We start from the raw sequence: 19,232 nt of genomic DNA, 5'->3' as shown, positions 1-19,232 counted from the left end.
AGTTCCGAGCAAGACGAGGACAAGAACTTTTACATGGGTAAGATCAGGGTATTTTAGCCTATTCCGAAGCCTCAGTGAATACGACAATTTGCCCTCGAAATCATGGATAATCTTTTTTTTTATTGACATAGGTACATATTTCATTTAAATTAATGCAAAAGTATTATATGTAAGTGCATTTATAACACATAGAAACACTCATGATATTATACTCATTCGTACTTTACAGGATATTTTTATTAAAATTTTCAATCTCAATAGATTGACATATCCAAACATATGACAGGTACAAACCGTAGCGGGTGGTTTGTGGCGCGCCGTGGCCGCTGCACAAGGGAAATACCATTTTAGTTTCCTAGGTTATTAAAATTCCCCCGGATAGACTCTTTCGAGTTTATTTTTAGACAATATGGTAAAGTGATTCCATTCAGACATTCAAAGTTCTAATAATGGCGCTAATATGACGTAGGACCCAAAGGCACCAAATAACAATCTCGCTCTACTTCACAGATACCCTAACTAACTCTTTTTTTCTGGTTATCAAATTTTATTAAATATAGAAATAGTTTTTTTAATGAAATTTTACTTTAACGTGCATGATCAAATCAATACTAATTATATCTTAATCAATTTCATATGCAACAGACTCATTCATCTCCTCGCATTGTCGCCGCGATGACACGGCACGAATAATATATATATCGTATGAAGTGAATGTTGAAGCACACGAGTCACTTTCGCAAGTCGGAGAAAGCGCTGGGATTTAATAAAACACATTTTAGTCAACAGAAGTTTATTAACGATCATTACTCATTTCGTAATTAATATATCAATCGAAATAACATATTATTAAATAATTCAAAAATATACAAGTAACATTTACAAAATCTTTCAAGTATTATACAATTAAATATTTATGAAAAAAATATTGGACCATAAAGATTCAATAGAGGTACTGATGACAAACGTTCAAACTTAAAATACTTGATATAAATTTATTTACAATGGTGCTGATTTTGCTGTACGATGTTTTTAAGGTTTTTTCATAATCCTGAAAATATATATTTTTGCCAGAACAGCAATTAAAGACAATCTTTGGGTAGGATATATCACATCAAAAAATGTAGGCGGCTAGTACAAAAATGTAAACGGGTCATCATAACACAAAAGTCGAATGGAATGCGATGACATCAAGCAATAAAAGCGAATACAATATCAGAAGCGAATGAAAATTCTCGGTGGTGTGTTAATTAATAATTTGTTAAAATCGTTACGTCGCACATGACATTGGCGAAATAATCTGTGCCCGCTTAACACAAATAGTACACACAAAAAAAATTAAGCTGCAAGTGCTTTTGACGTGATAACGATAATACTTTGCATAGCTTTTGATACTTCACTATATTATTCTATGCAATCGGATTCCTGTTTATTGAACTATGAATAATTAATAAATATGAGTAATATATGGAGATATATGGTCACTTTTTGTGTTGACCCTTTATGGGCTTGATATCACACATTACCAATCCACGCATATTAAAAAAAGCGTACAACACTATCGGCATCATTATTTTAACTCTAAAACTTTATTTTTAATAAATAAATAAAGCACATATTTAATGTAAACAGTATCTGTCCGTTACAATATTATTGTGACAGTTATAATACTCTTGGTCCAGTAATTATCTTTTCGTTTATTTTACAGCTATTTATCACTCTAGGCTGGTATAAAACTTACCTAAGATATTATAAAAGACATTTTGTATTATTTGTCTACCTATATGTACATGTATTACTATTATTGCTGCGTCATTTATGAATCTAGATAAGGTTAGCAAATTCAGGATTTGTCTAAAGAATATTAAAATAATACAAAGCTCAATATATCATCCGTCTCTAACGAATAGAGGAAAACAAAATCTGACAAATTATAAAATTTAAGATTAAGATTGATGTCAGAGATTATTTGAAGGCATTTGACTCTGGCTAACAAGTCATATTATGATAAGCTATCATATTCTATCAAATTTAGTAATTCTCTATCTGATATCCATATTATTATTCTGATATTGGCAAGTATAGTTATAGTGAGATTGATTTTACTTATTTTAGTTATTGTTAAATTCTGAATTCGTTGCCGGTGTTCCACAAGGCTCTCAAATAGATCACTTTATTCTTAATATTGTACAAAAATACCTTTAAGCAGAACGCAAAGGAACCAATTTGAACATTAATGACTATATACAAACTAAATCTTTACATCTTATGTACATTGAAACGAAAGTACTATGATAAGAAAGAGCTCGCTCGGAAATCATATAATACTCACTTTTAATACTTAAACACATCTTTTGATGTACATACATTCATCTCTCACATCAAATATGAGAGCAGTCAAAGGTTCAATAACGAGGACGGCGATGCAGGTTCGCGGATCAGATCAGATCGATCAGAAGTAAACGGTGAGATTCATGTGTTCGGCCATCGCGGAGTTCGTCGTCTCCGTCACCTCGCGACGGTTCTCGGCCGCCTGCGGAATACGAGAGGTTACATGGATACATGTTTTAAAATAAGTTTTCCCATCCCACGGAGCCAGCGGGGGACCTACTCGAGTCGTCGCTCGGCGGTGCTCACCTGCGCGCCGTCGTCCCAGCTGAGGTGCTTGACGCGCGCGGGGATGGTGGCGCTCGGCCACGCCACGCCCGAGCGCCCCGCGCCGCCCTGCAGGTGGTCGCTGAGCGCGCCGGCGCCCGCCCCGCCCGCCGCCCCGCCCGCCGCCCCGCGCGCCCGCAGCGAGCCCTCTGCAACGACCGTAACCTGTGTGGAGCCCGTGCGCCACGGTAGGCTCCGGGCCCGCCGCACTTCACACACGCTCGCAATTATACGAGTATATTGCTGCGGCGTCGAGATGTTTAGTGCGATGAGCTCCTCGGCGCGCGGCGCGGTGTAGGTTAAAAGTGACGCGTCACATGAAATTTATACTGACTGGTAAATTATTTATTCATGTAGTCGGATGTTGGTGACGCATCAGTTTTACACCCTTCTTCGACGTCTAATAAGTGGACTTCGCTCTCACCCGATGACGACATGACGACCCTCGTCTCACTCACCGGCGGGCAGCTCCAGGCTGGTGCTGGAGGCGGCCAGGATGCTGCTGGCGCCGGCCGACACGCTCTGCAGGGATCCGCCGCTGGCCACGCTGAGCGCGGCGGGCTTCTCCGGCGTCGACGATTTCACCGTACTCGTATCCTTAACCTGTCTTCTGCGCCTGTTTTATTTTATTAGTCCTCATAAAAAACCGTCACAGTCACCACGAGAAACGTCACGACCGACGCACGTTACATTACTATTCGAGTCGTAAATGTACACAACACGGACGATACGCCTACATCGCTACTTATGCTCATAGAGCGTATAGAATAACAGAGCCGTTGGGATCGGCGGGCCGTGCACGGCGCGGTACGCACTTGAGCCGGCAGAGGTACGCCAGCAGCGCCAGCAGCAGCAGCGCCAGCAGCGCCAGCGCGCACGCGAAGGCGGCGAACAGCGGGGACGCGTGCGCGCGCCACACGTGCGCGCCCAGCAGCGACTCCGGCACGCGCACCACCACCGGCACCGACGTCTGCGCAGAGCGGCCCGTTAGTGGCGTGTGCGTGGCGTGCGCGCGTGTGCGTGCGCGCGTGCGCGTGCGAGCGTGCGTGCGTGCGTCACCTGTCGCGGCGGCGAGCCCGAGTCCTGCGCCGTGGCGACGACGTGCAGCGTCGTGGAGTTGAGCGTCGCCAGCGCACCCTCGCGCAGGTACAGGTCGCCCGACGGACTCACCTCCAGGGCCCTGGAACATCATATATAATTGTGTTTTTTATAGGTGAAAAGCGGAGAAACACGTTTATATATTCCGCTGGCAAACGTCAGGCGGGAGACTCACTCGGCGCCGGGCCCGGCCAGCGTGAGGCGCACGGCGTCGCCGCGGTCGCCGTCGTGCACGAGCAGGCGGCCCAGCGCGCGCCCCGCGCCCGCGCCGCGCGCCTCGAACTCGTACTGCGCGTGCCGGAAGCGCGGCTCCCACTCGTTCACGTTCTGCACGCTGATCTCCACGGACGCCGTGTCGTTCTGCAACCGAGCACCCCGACCGGTCAGGCGCCTGCGCGACCGCACTCGCCGGACGCCCCGCACTCCCCGCGAGGGGGATACGCACCGTCTCGCCGTCCGTGACCATGACCTGGTAGCGGTACGAGTCCTCGACCTCGTAGTCGAGCGGCTTCCGCAGGAGCACCTCCCCGGCGCCGTTGATCGCGAACTTCTCCAGGAAGCTGCGCTCGGACACGTAGAACTGCAGGGGGACCTGAAACGAGGGCGAGAGTCAGGTCGGGCGCGCCGGGGGCGGGGAGGCCGGTCGGCGCCGGGCGGAGCGGCACTCGCCTGGTCGGCGGCGCGCGTGGACAGCGCGGCGAGCACGGTGCCGGGCGGCGCGTCCTCGGGCACGCTGACGCTGAAGGCGCGGCGCGAGAAGCGCACGCCCCCCGCGCGCCCCGCGCCCGCGCCGCCCGCCGCCTCGGGCCGCAGCGACACCGTGGCCAGCGCGTACCGGTCCGGGTTGTCCACCTGCGTCGCCTGCGGACGTGCGAGCGTTAGAGACGTCTCCCCCGTCGCGGCCGGCGGTGCGCGGGAGCGCGGGTCGGGAGCGGCAGACCTTGATGACGACGGTGACGGGGGTGGTGGTCCGCAACAGGGCGGCGGTGGCGGCCAGCGCTCCGCTGTCGCGGTCCAGCGTGACCAGGTCGGCGCCCTCCCCGCTGACGCTGTAGTAGACGGGCGCGTTGATGCCGGTGTCCTGGTCCGCGGCCGATATCGGCCCGGGGGACGTCTCTAGTATCGTACCCTGGATTGCGGAGACGTTATTTCGTTAAACGTTTCCGGTACTCACGGTGCTCGACGCCGGTTTTTCGTGACAAAATGATAGTTACCGGTCACGTCGGCTATTTGAGTCGGATTTAAACACGTAACATGACGTCAACTCGTCAACAAAATACTCGGGAAGGTAAAAGCGAGGGGTCACCTCCTGCGCGTGGCGCGGCACGGCGGCCACGTAGTGCTCGGCGCCGAACTTGGGGTTGTGGTCGTCGGCGTCGAGCAGCTCGACGCTGAGCGTGGTGTCGTTGTGGCGCGGGGGGGAGCCGCCGTCCTGCGCGCGGAGGCGCACCGTGAAGTTGCGCAGCGTCTCGTAGTCCAGCGGCCGCTTCACCACTATCGTGCTGTCCAGCTCGCTGAGGAACCCGACGTACTCCTGGAAACGTAGCCGTATTCGATAGCGATTACCTCTATTGTTTAAAATCACAATGCCGAACTAAACAAATGACAGACTATTATTATTATATATTCAGACTCATCTCTGCGATTGAGTAATTTCTACGTTGGAACGGTTACTGTAAAAGAAATAAATATATATCCAATTTTAATTTTTTTAGACATTCTTTATATTTCAGAAAACGATCACGAAACGGTACCGATTACTTTTTATATAAATAAATTACTTGACTAATAAACGACCGTGAGAACGACTCTCTCCGAAACAGAAAGAGAATGAAGTTTTCGCTTCCGTTACGACTTGGCATGATTAACAAATAGCGGAAGGCGCTCACGCTGGCCGGGCCGGGCAGCACGGAGTAGCGCACGGAGGCGTGCGGGCCGGGCTGGTCGGGGTCGGCGGCGGGCGCGGCCAGCACGCGCGCGCCCACGGCCGCCAGCTCCGACACGCGCGCGCGGAACGGCGCGCCGCGCCACGCCGGCGCGTTGTCGTTCACGTCCCACACGCGCACCGACACCGGGATCACGAAACTCTGCCGGGTACATTTTCGTTGCTTCACTTTTTGTCCATCGATTACTTTATTTGGCTCGATCGATCGATTAAATCAGTATAATTATCAGAAAAGATGATCGCTCCAGAACGCTCGACCGACCGGATCTGCCGTGTGTCGTCTATCGCAGCGCACGTTGACGTAGACGCTGGACGGCCCGAGCCGCTCCTCGCGGTCCAAGACCCGAAGTAGCGTAAGATTTTTGGTGCCGGGTGCCAGAGCTATAGGCGGGTTCTTCTCTTGTATGCGCAGCGAGATGTCACCGTTTAGATCGTTCGGATCTCCATTTACACTTAGTGTACCTTGAATTTCACATAAAGAAGTCGTTAATGACGAATAATATTTAATATTTAACAGTACAAACGTCGTTGAATCATTCGTACGTAATTAGATGTACATAAATAAATATTCACTTACACTACTATTATAATAAACCAATAACCACGCGTAAATGGATATTAAAAAGATGAATACATAAACAGATTTCACAATGAAGTTAGTAATATTTAGTAATTCACCTATAATGCTGCCGACGGGTGTATCCTCGCTTATGAAGAAGCTTTCGACTGCTCCACCGTTCATCAAATAGCAACGACTATCTTGGATAGCTGAAAACATTTCATTATATTAAACATATAACACCATTTATTACCTTGCAAGTTCTTCAAGTGTAGTTTTGCCAGACGGACTCTGAATTAGATTAAACCATTTCGCAATACTTTTCTAGACATCCTGGCAAAACTATTCGAGAGGCAATCCATAAATGTAAAGTGAAAATCTATCGTCCCTAACAATAACTAAACTTTATGACAATAAGCAAATAAACTACGATAATTTACAAATTTGAATTAAAAACAAAAAAGAAATATAAAGGTATATTAATAGTGATATGGCCGAGTCACGATACGAATCAAATTAATTGCGATACGAATGGGCCTCGACCGTGCAAATGTAATTGGAGCGAAAGCATGTCATGGTCTGGCGTCTACTTGACTCCCAGGAAGTCTCCCTAGACTTCTTTAGATTTACCAAACATGTCCTCCTAGCTACTAGCCAAAGATTCTTTAAACATTGAAATACATTTAAATAATATTTTATGTGAAATTTAGAAGAAAAAAAATCAAGAATAATAAGACTTATGTAAGTTGAATAATAGTTTCTCTTTCGTTTAAACAAACTTTTCATGGAATATTTAAAAAATAAAATTAAGTGTTGAATGCCGAATAATAATATAACATTTATCACTGAAAGTCGTACGAATTTTGAAGAGTAAGGAATTGAATACTTAACTATGAGAACATTATAATAATAGAAAGACTAAAACTATAGAGGCATTAACAAAGTATTAAGAAGTTGGAATCTTGATCCGCGTTGAATAGAACAATAATAGGTGCTGTCTGTTTATGTAAAGTATATGTCGTGTGATTTTAGATAAACTAACAAAAATACTGATTACATACAACTTAGCGTGATGTCGATTGATAAATGTGCAGACAATTTGAAATATGATTGCAAAATAGAGATAAACGAATAAAAATATCACTTGAGGACGTTTATAATTAAAATAACTAAATTTGATAGGAGTTTGCAATATAAGCGGTTATTGCTATACGTCAGTAAATCGTCATAGACAATGTATAGCCGCGGCACAGTCGGGTGACACATTAAATACTGCGATTATGCGCGTTGGTTTCCAGAGCATAAAAAATCATAATTGAACAAAAAGTAGGTGCGATTAATTGAAACATTTGCGACGGAGCGTTAAGTGTAAATTGCGTGATTCTATTATATATCAAAGCGTCACTTTATCTCTATAGTAATTTAATTAAAGTCATATAAATCGCAAGTCGTTGAGCGTTCGTGTATAAGTAAAACGAAACTAATCCGAAACATTAAAAGTAATTTTACTTTACGAATGAAATGGAAACCACACATTTAACTGAGTCGTTAGACCACTGATTGTGGTCAAATAATTGAGATAAGAAAGCGAATTGCACAAGCGGATCGAGTATCATTACGACAATACAAGTAATTCATATTTTCGTTACTTTCTCGTGACCTATGGGGGCATCTGCAAATAATTTGACTAATGTTTTTGTTCTTTCACACGGTCACTGTGATTAAATTGCGCTTAACTATTGACTTTCGGAAAAATGTTCTCCTTTATGTCAAAGCGTGTCTAAATTTCAATAAACTACATTTATTAAAAATTTACTAATAATTGTGAATAACTTGAATACGGGCTTATTACAAAAATGCTACATTGTATGCAGTGTTCTTTTAACGTCCACTACTGTGATAGTGATCATGCAATAACAGATACACTCGGTGCAGGCAGTTCATCATCTTGACAATAATATGGGTGCTATGGTCCTACGATAGTTACTCACCCCGAGAACGTATGGAGAGCGCTATAGCTGCGAGTGCAGGTGGCAGAGTTGGCCCTGTATATATATCACTGGTATGTTTATGTCGGGCTATTTCAATTATTGAGCAGGCATGAATCCATGTATATTCGTTTATAACTTAATTCGAAAACTATCAACGGCAGGTGCGTGGACAAGTGGGGCACCGGACGATTGTATCGCAATGAATCCCCCTCGCAACTTCCGACTTATTTAAAATTCAAAATGGCTGTGTCCATTTAAATTTACGGGGCGCAACCGATTGAGGGTTTCATACATATTTTTTAATTTCCTGTGAAAATTATTAAAATGAGACACCGTATCGGTGACCTACTGACAACAATTTGTATAAGTTTAGGTTGGTACTATTGGTTACGTTGTAGTAAGAAATTAATTATGGTAAATGAGACACGGTCTGTTGGTAAACTGTGGTAGTGTGCTAGCGGAACTTTCGAAGTAGACCCATCAAATTGGATTTGTTTTACTTTTCTACCAATCGTAACATTTAAAAATATTTAAGTGATATAATGTCATAAAAATTGAAAAAAAATAAAAGGTTCATAAAATATATTATATTGCGATAAATAAGTATGAATTTGACGAATATCGTCCACAGGCATATATTTCTATAAATTTGTTTTGTTTTGAACTAATTCTTATACAAATTTTAATTCAGTGTTTGATTTAGATTCAATACTTAATCTTGGAAATATTTGAATTTCTTTATATATATAACTAGCGACCCGGGAGTTTATTAATAAAGTAAATGATATGATATATTTATATAACTAAAACATATACCCTACATCACTCGTTTGCATCATTCGTTCTGGAGATTACCACATACATACGAACAAAAAAATAAACTTCTTTATAGTAGGTCGATTAAAAAAAAAGAACTTTTAAAAGACTATATTTACCATACATATATTTTACAATATATTGAAACGGAAAATACATAACAGCGCTATAGAAAGTAATTTATATTTCATGGCAATTGAGCAAGAGAGTGATATTTCCCCAATCTCCCCGTTGTCTCGACAAACCATCTGTCATGACTTCCGATCTAACTAGCAATGAAATAAGAAGGAAGCACCGAGTGCTATAATTTTCACTTCCATTAGACATAATAGTAATAGTAAGTAGCGGTTATTTAAAAAAAAAACAAATGACCTCACCGAATGTAATTGTTTTTTTTTTATTATAATTTAAAGTAATAGGAGACTAGATAACGAAACAGTTGTCAGGAAAGTTAAGAATTTTTAGGAAGTTGTATGTAATCACAGTTACGTCAATGTCTGTGTAAGTCGGGGTTGTGTCGCTGCGGTCCGCGGTCAGCGCTGCGGGGTCGAGTCACCGAGCGTGCTTCCGCTCCGACCGCGCCGCCTCAGCCCTGCACTCTGCACTCGCTGGATCGGTGCCTTCCTTGACATTGTCTCCGTGTCATTATCTACGTTTTTCATACCCTTTTGCCTCAATAGTTTTATAAGTCTAAGATTCAAAGTGGCAGCTCTGATCAGCTATGATCCCAATCCTAACCCGAATTACGCTTACGCAGTTACGTACGCTTAAATGAACGATAAACAGAAAAATTGGACTTTTGATTGATTTTGACTTTTCAATAGATTTTTTTAAAATATAATGTAATAAAAAACAATTTCTTTTTATAATATCTTCAAATTAATTGAATATGATGACATAAATTGGAAATTGTATGTGTCAACAACTTCGCTCGAAAGTATTCTGTATAGTCTGCAGCGGCAGCGAATTGAGAAAACAGAAGATCATTTAAACAAATCCAATTGAAAGTTTTCACCACGAATTAGTTACGGAAGTATCTTATTATTTACAGGCCGTTTGATGCAATTATAATTTGAATCTAAATAAAATGGAACCGATTTCCACAGACTTTGCGGCAAACCCAAGCAATTTATGTTAATAATCTCATTATCTACGATTATGTAACTTAATTTGCATGATCAATATTGTCGATTGGGTTTTTCTTATTTCTTACGGTAACTGCTCTAAATTATATGTAACTACAGCATACAAGTTTTTGGTAAAGATTTTTATTGACATGGTCTCAAGTAAGGCCTTTAATAAAATTTGTTTTAAGCAATTTTCGTGACGCTCTAGCGGAGGACGCAGAGGGGAGATTTGCTGTTGTATAACGGGTATGTGATATTTTAATTCAAAAGTTTGCACGTAAGATCTCCACATGACCTTGAAGTAGGAGATATTCATAATAAAAGGAAACATCACTTATTGTGCAGGTGTACAGTAAGGGCATGCTTGATGGCTCACATCCTAACGAACAATGCGTTTCCGACACGTAATTACTAATGCAATTATCGTTATCCGCAATGATAGAAAAAATATTTAATTTGGCGATATTTTATTCATTTAGGCCTTTGTTATTTAATAGGGTTGTCACTCGGTAGTAACAACTTTGTAGAAGCACTTCTGAGTAGGTACCGCCCGCTCAACAATAATTCTATCGCCAAACAGCAACTACATAAGGGACATAACATCTTAGTTTCTGAACTTTATGGCGCAATGGCGATGTAAGGGGTGGTTAATATTACTTATAGGGGGGCCCGTCTTAATAAAGGGTTCAGGGGATGCAAAAAACATGCCTCGCCCCTTGCCGATATGGACAATGCGATAATGCGCGAGGCGCTCCAAAAGGTTTCTTAATCATATTTGAGGGGAGGGTAGATCGACCAATCACAGCTTCCACCCAGGCGCTTGTTTTAAGGCGCCGTTGCTTAGGTGGTATATTTGATGGTAAGTATACCATTTGCCAGTCTATTTGCCGGCCTGACTAACTATAACTTGAAGCGGTCAATGTAAAGGACTAGCAAATTTTACATATGATTACATTATAATGTACAAACGCGCTTCAATCAAGGCTGTATAAGTGCACCCCGTGTATAATTATGAAATTAAAACCAACTATTTAATGGGCCAAACAATAGAGACCTACAAGTTTTTGCGTTATATTATGTATAGAAACCAATATAATTACATCAAAGGAAGTTGCGGCCCTGCAACAATAGCCAGCGGAGCAGATCAGGAACCCGCTACTTACCCGCGCCTGCTTACCGGTGACAATAATTATTGAAATCAATGGACTACCCTCTGGTCTGGCGTAACGTCCTATGCTGCAATAATGCCAACTTTCGTTGATTTGTAATTGACGTCGAACAATACACTGTCCGATACTTAATTTTTATTATTAACTTTACTTTAAGTCTTGCCGAGTTTCTTTTGCCTGTTTATTTCAGGTTTGGGGTGTTTCTTTCCGAACCGGTGGTAGTTTGACCATCAATAAGAAAGTATAAAGCTTCTGTTGAATAAAGAAATTTCAATTTGAATTCACGAGTAGAGACTTTTAAATAGAAGAAAATGTTGTTGGTCTGATCCAGGTTTATAGCTGAGAGTTTGCAGCCATACAACTTAAAAAGTAGACCATCGAGACAGTTAAAACATAACTAGTAATCGGCGCAATAAAAGATAATACCGTTACAAAAAAATATTATCATTCATTCCTCATAGAAAAATAACTTATTAATAAAACACAAAATAACCGTTAACGAATATACTCGACTTTCGTTTGTTTTTTTTCATAGCTATTGACGAACGAATTACGAATTAAAATATTAGAAATAATAATGGAAAAGAAATCTCGAGACATGAATATTTAATACGTATATATATACGTTTTTTTTTTCAAATATATTAAAGAAACAGTCATTAAAAATATAAAATAACTTATATTTCGTCACGTGCAAGTTTTATTAGCATTACCGTTATAACATCAGGAAGTGTTAGAGGAGCGCCATTTGTTAGAAGAAAAATACGATTTTAATATATTAAAACAGGTAATATGCAAATGAGTTCTACGGGCGGTTGGTTTGTGGCGCGATGTCCTGCATATTACGTATTGCAGTATAATCCTGTCGTGATAAATCCCCTACACACCTACCGAACTGTGTTATTAAAATCTAACTACATCGCGTTGATTTATTTTCAGACTTCTTTCTATTACGTCGCTTAAATTACAGCGAGCACTTTCAACTTTTTCATTATTGAAAACAATATAGTTTCCGAACGTTTGCGAAATTCTCGACGTTGCAATTTTTCGCTTATTATTTCCTCATTACGAAATTATTTACAGCACCTTAGAAATACATAAGCAATGATTTCGTTTTCGAAGCAAACTAAGTAAGCCTTAAGTCTGTGTAACCCGATACACGGTACATCGGCATTGAAATGTGTCGAGACTTCGAGAGTCGAGAGTGACCTCGTTGTGTAAACGGAGTGAACGGCCGACGATCACCCCCGGGGTGGCGAGGGTGCCGTGATTCATGCGGCCCACGTGTTAATTATAGCATGAGATTTTTGTTTATAACCTGCTAAGAGGTTTTATCAACATTATATGGGATTTCTCAACATAATAATATTGGCAGCTTCCGTAAGTTTTTTTACGGATTCAAGTTAAAGCTTAATCCGATTGGTTCAGAACTCTCACATATTACTATACATTATTATAATATTAAGACGCATACATATATCATATTTTATATATTTTTTGATCAATTACTTAAGCTCAATCAAAGGAAAAAAAAGGCGAAATTATTTATATAAATATATTTGCCAAACTGTATCTCAGTAATCTAAATCAAAATATGCAACGAATTCGAGCGACCTCAATTATAATTCTCTCTTCTGTACCTAATGTTATGTACCTACCATTAAATATGTCAAGTTATTTTGAGCAATATTCACGTATGCAACTGACATATCGCTCGTTCCAGATGTCTATATGAATACGATTAATCGATTACTCGTAACAAGTGACCCGACATAAGTGTTCGTGGCGTGCGGTAGGCGCTGGCGGCTAGAACCAGTAAAATATACTACGACTGTTTAGACACCGGCTCGGCAAAGCAGCAATAAGAACAATGGCCCGCCAACAAATGGCCTATTACAATGTCCGACTGTCCATTAACGGGGCACTTTTATATCGATCTCTCGCGATGTTAACAATGTACCAAACACCGAAATCTTTATTTTATGTAAAGTAACATGTTTTATTTTGCCTTTGTAATTGTAATTATCTTTGAATGAATGTTATTTGATTAATAGGTACTCCATAAATCAATCATGTAGCTTAGCGCACTTCGTTCGCATATCGCGTTATAAATTTTTTTTCGTAGTCGTTTGTAAATTACTTGTTTTCAATGTCTGTGTTACATCTAAAAGACTATTTATTTCTAAAGTTATTAATATTCACTTGGAGTTAGATGTTTAAATAGCATTTTACCATTAGATAATTCAACTTCTCTATTAATAATAAAAAGTAAAATATAACTACAAATTATTACATTACACAACAGAATAAAAAACCATCTGTTGAGTTTACCTTGCGATAGCGCCGGCGTCGCAGTGAGCGCGAGCGCCGCCAGAAACAGCGGCGCGGCCATGCTGCCGCTACCGCGCGCTCCGCATGCCGCCTGCACGTCGCACCTTCGCCTAGGCTTCGCCGAATCTCTGTTAACAAACCAATACAAAATATTAAAACTAAGCGATTTTAATGCGCAATAAAAATAATTGTAACAGAACAATTTTTATTATAAGTTTTTATACATTTTAAAATTATAAAAAAAGATTTTTTTTAATAAAATTAAACAGCAATAAAAATGTAGGTACGTAATTATATAATTCAATACTATAACTATATAATTACTTATACTCTTTATGCCTATCGCGAAAGTTGAGAAAGTATTTACGTAAGTTAAGACGTAGAAAAATTTAATAATCAAGTATAGAGTCATAACGGCTAAGTGTAAATATATTAAAGGGGTTCAGTAACGTTGTAATTAAATCATTCCATTGATCTGATATGTCGGTCCATGCGCTTGTCTGTTCTGCCAACAACAAGCAAATTGCATCAGATTACGGTCGATGATTTGTGAAGACATCCATAATTTACCAGATTCGAGACATTTTTATAACAGCACTATCAAACTTGGGGTTTATTTAATCAGTTTCAAACGCTTTCTTTTTCCAGACAATTCTCATTATTAATTGATTCTCATTATAAAATCAATGTGTGTGGCTAAAATTTTTCCAGTTATTTGTATATATATAGCTCAAAATCTACTTAAACGTAGTTATTGTATTTACTTCATGTGTAGCAAAAAGCCGCCCTTCTACACTCACATTTGATTTATTACCGTACAAAATTATAATTGAAATTCGAATTTATTTTTTGAAATTCTACTATGGAGCTGCTTCTACACTGGATACGTATATTAAGAAGGGTATCCCTAGTTCCTAGTTCCTTGGCTCATTCGAGCGTCCACAATCTCATAGAATCTAATCGCCTCCCTGAGCTCATGAGGCTCTTCGTATTTAGAAAGCGGAAAAAAAATCAAAATCACAGCGGGCTGCGGCTAAATTCGCTTTCTTTCGAGTAATTTACATGTAACATGCATTGTTTGTGAACATCAGCACAATTCGTCGACGGCTGCCGGCCTTGTCTGTGTTCCGTCTCTACCGCGCTTTGAATAATACCTTTAACTGCAGTTTTGTGCAATATTGTTATGTCGGTATATATTTTTTTGTTATAATTTCATCATTTATTGTTTGGTTTTCTGTCGTATACTCATAAATCCTATCATATTAGATTGTATGAGCTTATTACGGGATATTTAGTAGTTGTCATCGATATTTAATGAGTGTTAAACTCATAACTATATGCGTATTTGTATTCTTAGGCAAGGTTCTCCAACGGATTTCAAATACCAACAATACGCGGAGAGAACTGCATCTAACCCATTATTATCACCGTGATATCACGACTGCAATGCAATTAATTAGTGCTGATGTTATCCTCAGCCCTAGCCATCTGCTCATTCGTGCACACGTGAGTTTGCAAATAATTAATATAATCCAATTGGACGATAGACAGACCAAAAATAATTCAGGCGCGGTAACCAAAGACTTTACGTGCTTGTCGAGGCACGGAAATGTAAACAATGCCAACTTAACTCGTCCGCTGTTACTGGAAATCTCTCGACAGGAAAACCCAATAACTTTTTTTCTGGGTCTTATGTCAAAATAAAAAAATATAATTTATTCAATTAAGCTTTTACAAGCAATTTTGAATCGACATTTTACAGAAGTATACTAAAAGTGAAGCTACCACCGGTTTGGTATGTAGGTTCTACCGACAATAACCGGCAATAAACTCAGTAACTACTCTTTTCCAACATTAAAGATACATTATGTTAGTAAAATACAATTATACATATAATATATGCTGCCTAACAGTTAACAAGTATTAGCTCGGCACATTTTTATGATTTATATAATCTTGTGTTGAATAATATGCTTCATTTATTGTTTCTTTAATAAATGACTTGAACTTATGAATCTGCACAAATTTTACTTTAACTCTGGACCGTCGGGTATGCGGAGTACTAACTACCAACACCACCAGACTAATGTAATAGTTTTGATTCATGAACCACATCGTGAGTTTACCAGAATAACTCCGTTAATATTACATGCCCAGTATTATTAAAATATATAATTATATATACAAACCATCATCACGCATGTAATGCTTTCAAAAGGTGTGTTCACGATTGTGATTTTGCATGGATTGAACTTATTTCTTACATACAAGACATTTTCTAAGTATAGATACTTTATAAGGCATTTTCCAAGCAGGTGCTAAATTAACAGTGAAGTGGTTCCGAGCGAGTTGAGGCGGCGGCGGAGCGCGCAACGCGGTCACCGCCTCGTGAACGCTTACCTCAGATGTCGATTTCATCACAAACCTTCATAAATGCACATATGATTTACTCTCGGATTGTTATCACTTTTTTATATTAACCGCGCAAATTCGAGAAGATATAGAATCAATATTGATGGTATATAGACAATACCATGGACACCGAATTGTCATTGTTTTGCCAATACAAAGCCAGTCCTGAGAACTGAGCTGAACTCGAGTTTAAAATTATATTGAAAAAAAGAGTTTTTGAACAGTATTGCAATATTTTCACATTGAAAGTAAATTATATCGGTTGCGAAAAGTCACGCAGAAGTTAATTTAAGTAATTTGATGTAAGTTTATGAATGATATGCATTAAATGCAAATTTACTTATTGTTACTATCCTTTTGAAAAGTGGTATATTTTTGGAGGCTAGTGTAAGTGCACAACGCATCCGTGACGACCCCAGTAACCCCAGTAAAAGCTGACCACTCAAGCGTGAGCGCGACAGGTTGTGCTTCCTTTGGGTTTAGAGAAAGGGTGCGTCGTGTACATGTTATAACTTCTCAACGGTTTTGTTTACTAAATATACACACGGAAATTTACTAACAATATGTAAAATAACTCTATTAATAAACAGATTGTTATTATAGATTATACGAACATGTCATTTTAATATTATTATATTTGATTGGAAAAGGATTCAACCATATTTTAAAAGGGGTAACTTTTCTTAAACAAATGCCATCGTTACCTGGATACATGGCGCGTTAGATACTTACTAGGTAAAAATATAATTAAAATGTATTTTGAAATATAATAGTTCACCGATGTTATAAAATATATTGTTCATATCACATTTCGAAAGCACAAAAAATACGCTCTTTTAGTATTACAATTGATATCATCTCGATATACATATATATACCTAACACTAAATATATACTTATACGAACCTATACGAAAATCTTTACCATCGTTTTCGTTTTTTATAAAACGACACGCTTAGTAACTTTAAGCATAGTTAAGGTTTTGTATTACTTGCAGATATCGGTACTTGAACTCATTTTAGTATTTTATTTATTTTTATTGTTTTTTTTTTTCAAGTATAGACATTTATTTAGTTAATAGAAACTGATACCGTAAATATTATACATATTGTTAATAATGTCTGGAACTTAATTCAGCACAAAACAGGTGGTTTTATACTGAATTAAGTCTTCTTTCTATATTATAATATTCGTTAAAATAAACCGATTTTTAAGAAATATGGTAATATCAACATGTCTGTATCTGGTAACTAGGTCTGCCCGTTGTCGCGTCACGCACCGTGGCTGAAGCTACACCATGCCTTGTATTAATACTGCGTAAAGGCAGCACACCATGCCGTAGCTTAGCGTATGAAACGGTTAAAAAGTACTTTTTTTTTCGCAAACGATGATACCAAATCACTCGGGTTCTTTTATACGTTACTCTTATTAATAATAATGAAATGAGTCTTAGTATAATTTTATCGGTTACAGTTACGCATATCAGTTATAATTAAGAATGCAATGTTAGCGATTAAGGTTAAACTTCCAAATTACTGCTTAAAACATTAATTAATTAAAAAATATCGTTATAGGACAGGAAAAACGTAACAATTAAAGAAGAAAATCTAATACGCGCCTGAAGAGGACAGGTAACAATTATAGTGTTAATTGTTTTAAAAAAATTACCCGTATGAAGATTCGCGTTGGAAATTTTAAGAACTAAGCTGTTACGTCCCTCGTGATATTGTAATCAAACTGTCTCAATCACATTCTGAATGGAACGCAGCACCACAAAATAATGCCAAAGTATTAGGATGAAAATAATGACTTCAAAAATAACAGGAAAAACAAAACAATAAGAATCCTAAACATATTACAAAATTATTTGAAAACAAATCGAAGCTTCAGGCCACAATAAGTTTTGTTATGTGAATTGCAGCGCAATGTATGAAGACATAATATTGGTGCGAAATAAAACTTTTGCAACGCAGTGTAGTTTACAGGCGCTGTCTGCACTCGACCGTAAACTAAGCAAACATCTCTGAATACACCAGCACTGCAGTATGAATAATACTGTTACCAGTTACTTACATCTAATGTAAATTTTAATTAATCCACACGAAACTTACGAATTATTCTATGTTTGGTGTTACTCTTTTATATCTTTATTTTAACACTTAATCTCGACAATGGTTATTGTAGTAAAATAAAAAATACTCCGACTGCAGTAAATAATAATTAAAACTACTAAAGATTTTTTTTATTTCAATTAGTCGTTGCATAACAAAAGAATATGTGAATGTTACAATATCAATATAATATGTATATGATGTTTAAGTTCATACGTAATATATCATTTATAAATATATTAATTATATTCTGTACTCACAGGTTCGTCAAAAATTATACAAATTTTTAGTTGTTCGATCTCCCTCCAAAATTGACAGCAAATGATTAAATAGTTTAATATTTAACTATAATAAATAATTTTGTACACAAAACAAGACTAAGAAATCTTTTTTTGTATTATTCAAATCTTGAAATAAGTCTTAACACCTTTTATACTATATTTAATCACTTTATCGTTATTCCGCGTCGCGAAAGATCAAACGTTCCAATTTTCAAATAACCGGACCATGGACGGACAAAGTATCGACACTAACAGTGCTTACCGTAAACTAAACTGAAAACTAGCCAGTAGCTAAAATCCAAATTTACAATATTAATATAGTGTTGCCATTGACGATTATATTAATATATTGTAATCAACTTCAATTCAAAACTCTTTCTACCTAGTAATGTAATAGTTTCAATTGATACTAACAACATTTATAATTGTTCATAACAATGTCAATTTATTTAACAGAAACACCCAATAATCATTTATTTGCATGTTTCAACTCAGAATGTATTGAGTGTGACTTATTATTCGATTCGATATTTACCATAATTAATGAATTGAATTTTTATACATTAATACATTATATTACAAGTGTATGATTATAATATGGGTGTTAAAAAACCCTAGTGTTGTTATTTATTACTTGATTTGCATGCATTATATGACATAAATTTAATAATGACTGAGTTGCTATTGTTAGTCTAGTGGCTAACTTTATAAAGCGAAAACGCAAACCAATTCAAAGC

At 38.7% G+C, this 19,232-nt stretch overlaps 1 protein-coding gene across 1 annotated transcript; it reads right to left on the bottom strand.

The window, feature by feature from the left end:
* Positions 1 to 936: 936 nt before the first annotated feature.
* On the bottom strand, positions 937 to 18,734 carry LOC125068805 (protocadherin-16). Its single transcript, XM_047678126.1, has 15 exons — positions 18,475 to 18,734; positions 13,692 to 13,819; positions 6,377 to 6,466; positions 5,961 to 6,160; positions 5,643 to 5,840; positions 5,060 to 5,287; positions 4,694 to 4,882; positions 4,432 to 4,614; positions 4,199 to 4,345; positions 3,929 to 4,113; positions 3,715 to 3,835; positions 3,471 to 3,625; positions 3,114 to 3,271; positions 2,638 to 2,864; positions 937 to 2,533 (listed from the first exon to the last, which is right to left on the bottom strand). The coding sequence occupies exons 2-15, from the start codon at positions 13,750 to 13,752 to the stop codon at positions 2,453 to 2,455; spliced, it is 2,223 nt and encodes a 740-aa protein (XP_047534082.1). The 5' UTR covers positions 13,753 to 13,819; positions 18,475 to 18,734; the 3' UTR covers positions 937 to 2,452.
* Positions 18,735 to 19,232: the final 498 nt, after the last annotated feature.

This window comes from Vanessa atalanta, chromosome 2, assembly GCF_905147765.1.
Source record: "Vanessa atalanta chromosome 2, ilVanAtal1.2, whole genome shotgun sequence".
NCBI classification, from domain to species: Eukaryota; Metazoa; Arthropoda; class Insecta; order Lepidoptera; family Nymphalidae; genus Vanessa; species Vanessa atalanta.
Note: the sequence above shows the minus strand (reverse complement) of the source record. Positions and strands in the feature narration are given on the sequence as shown.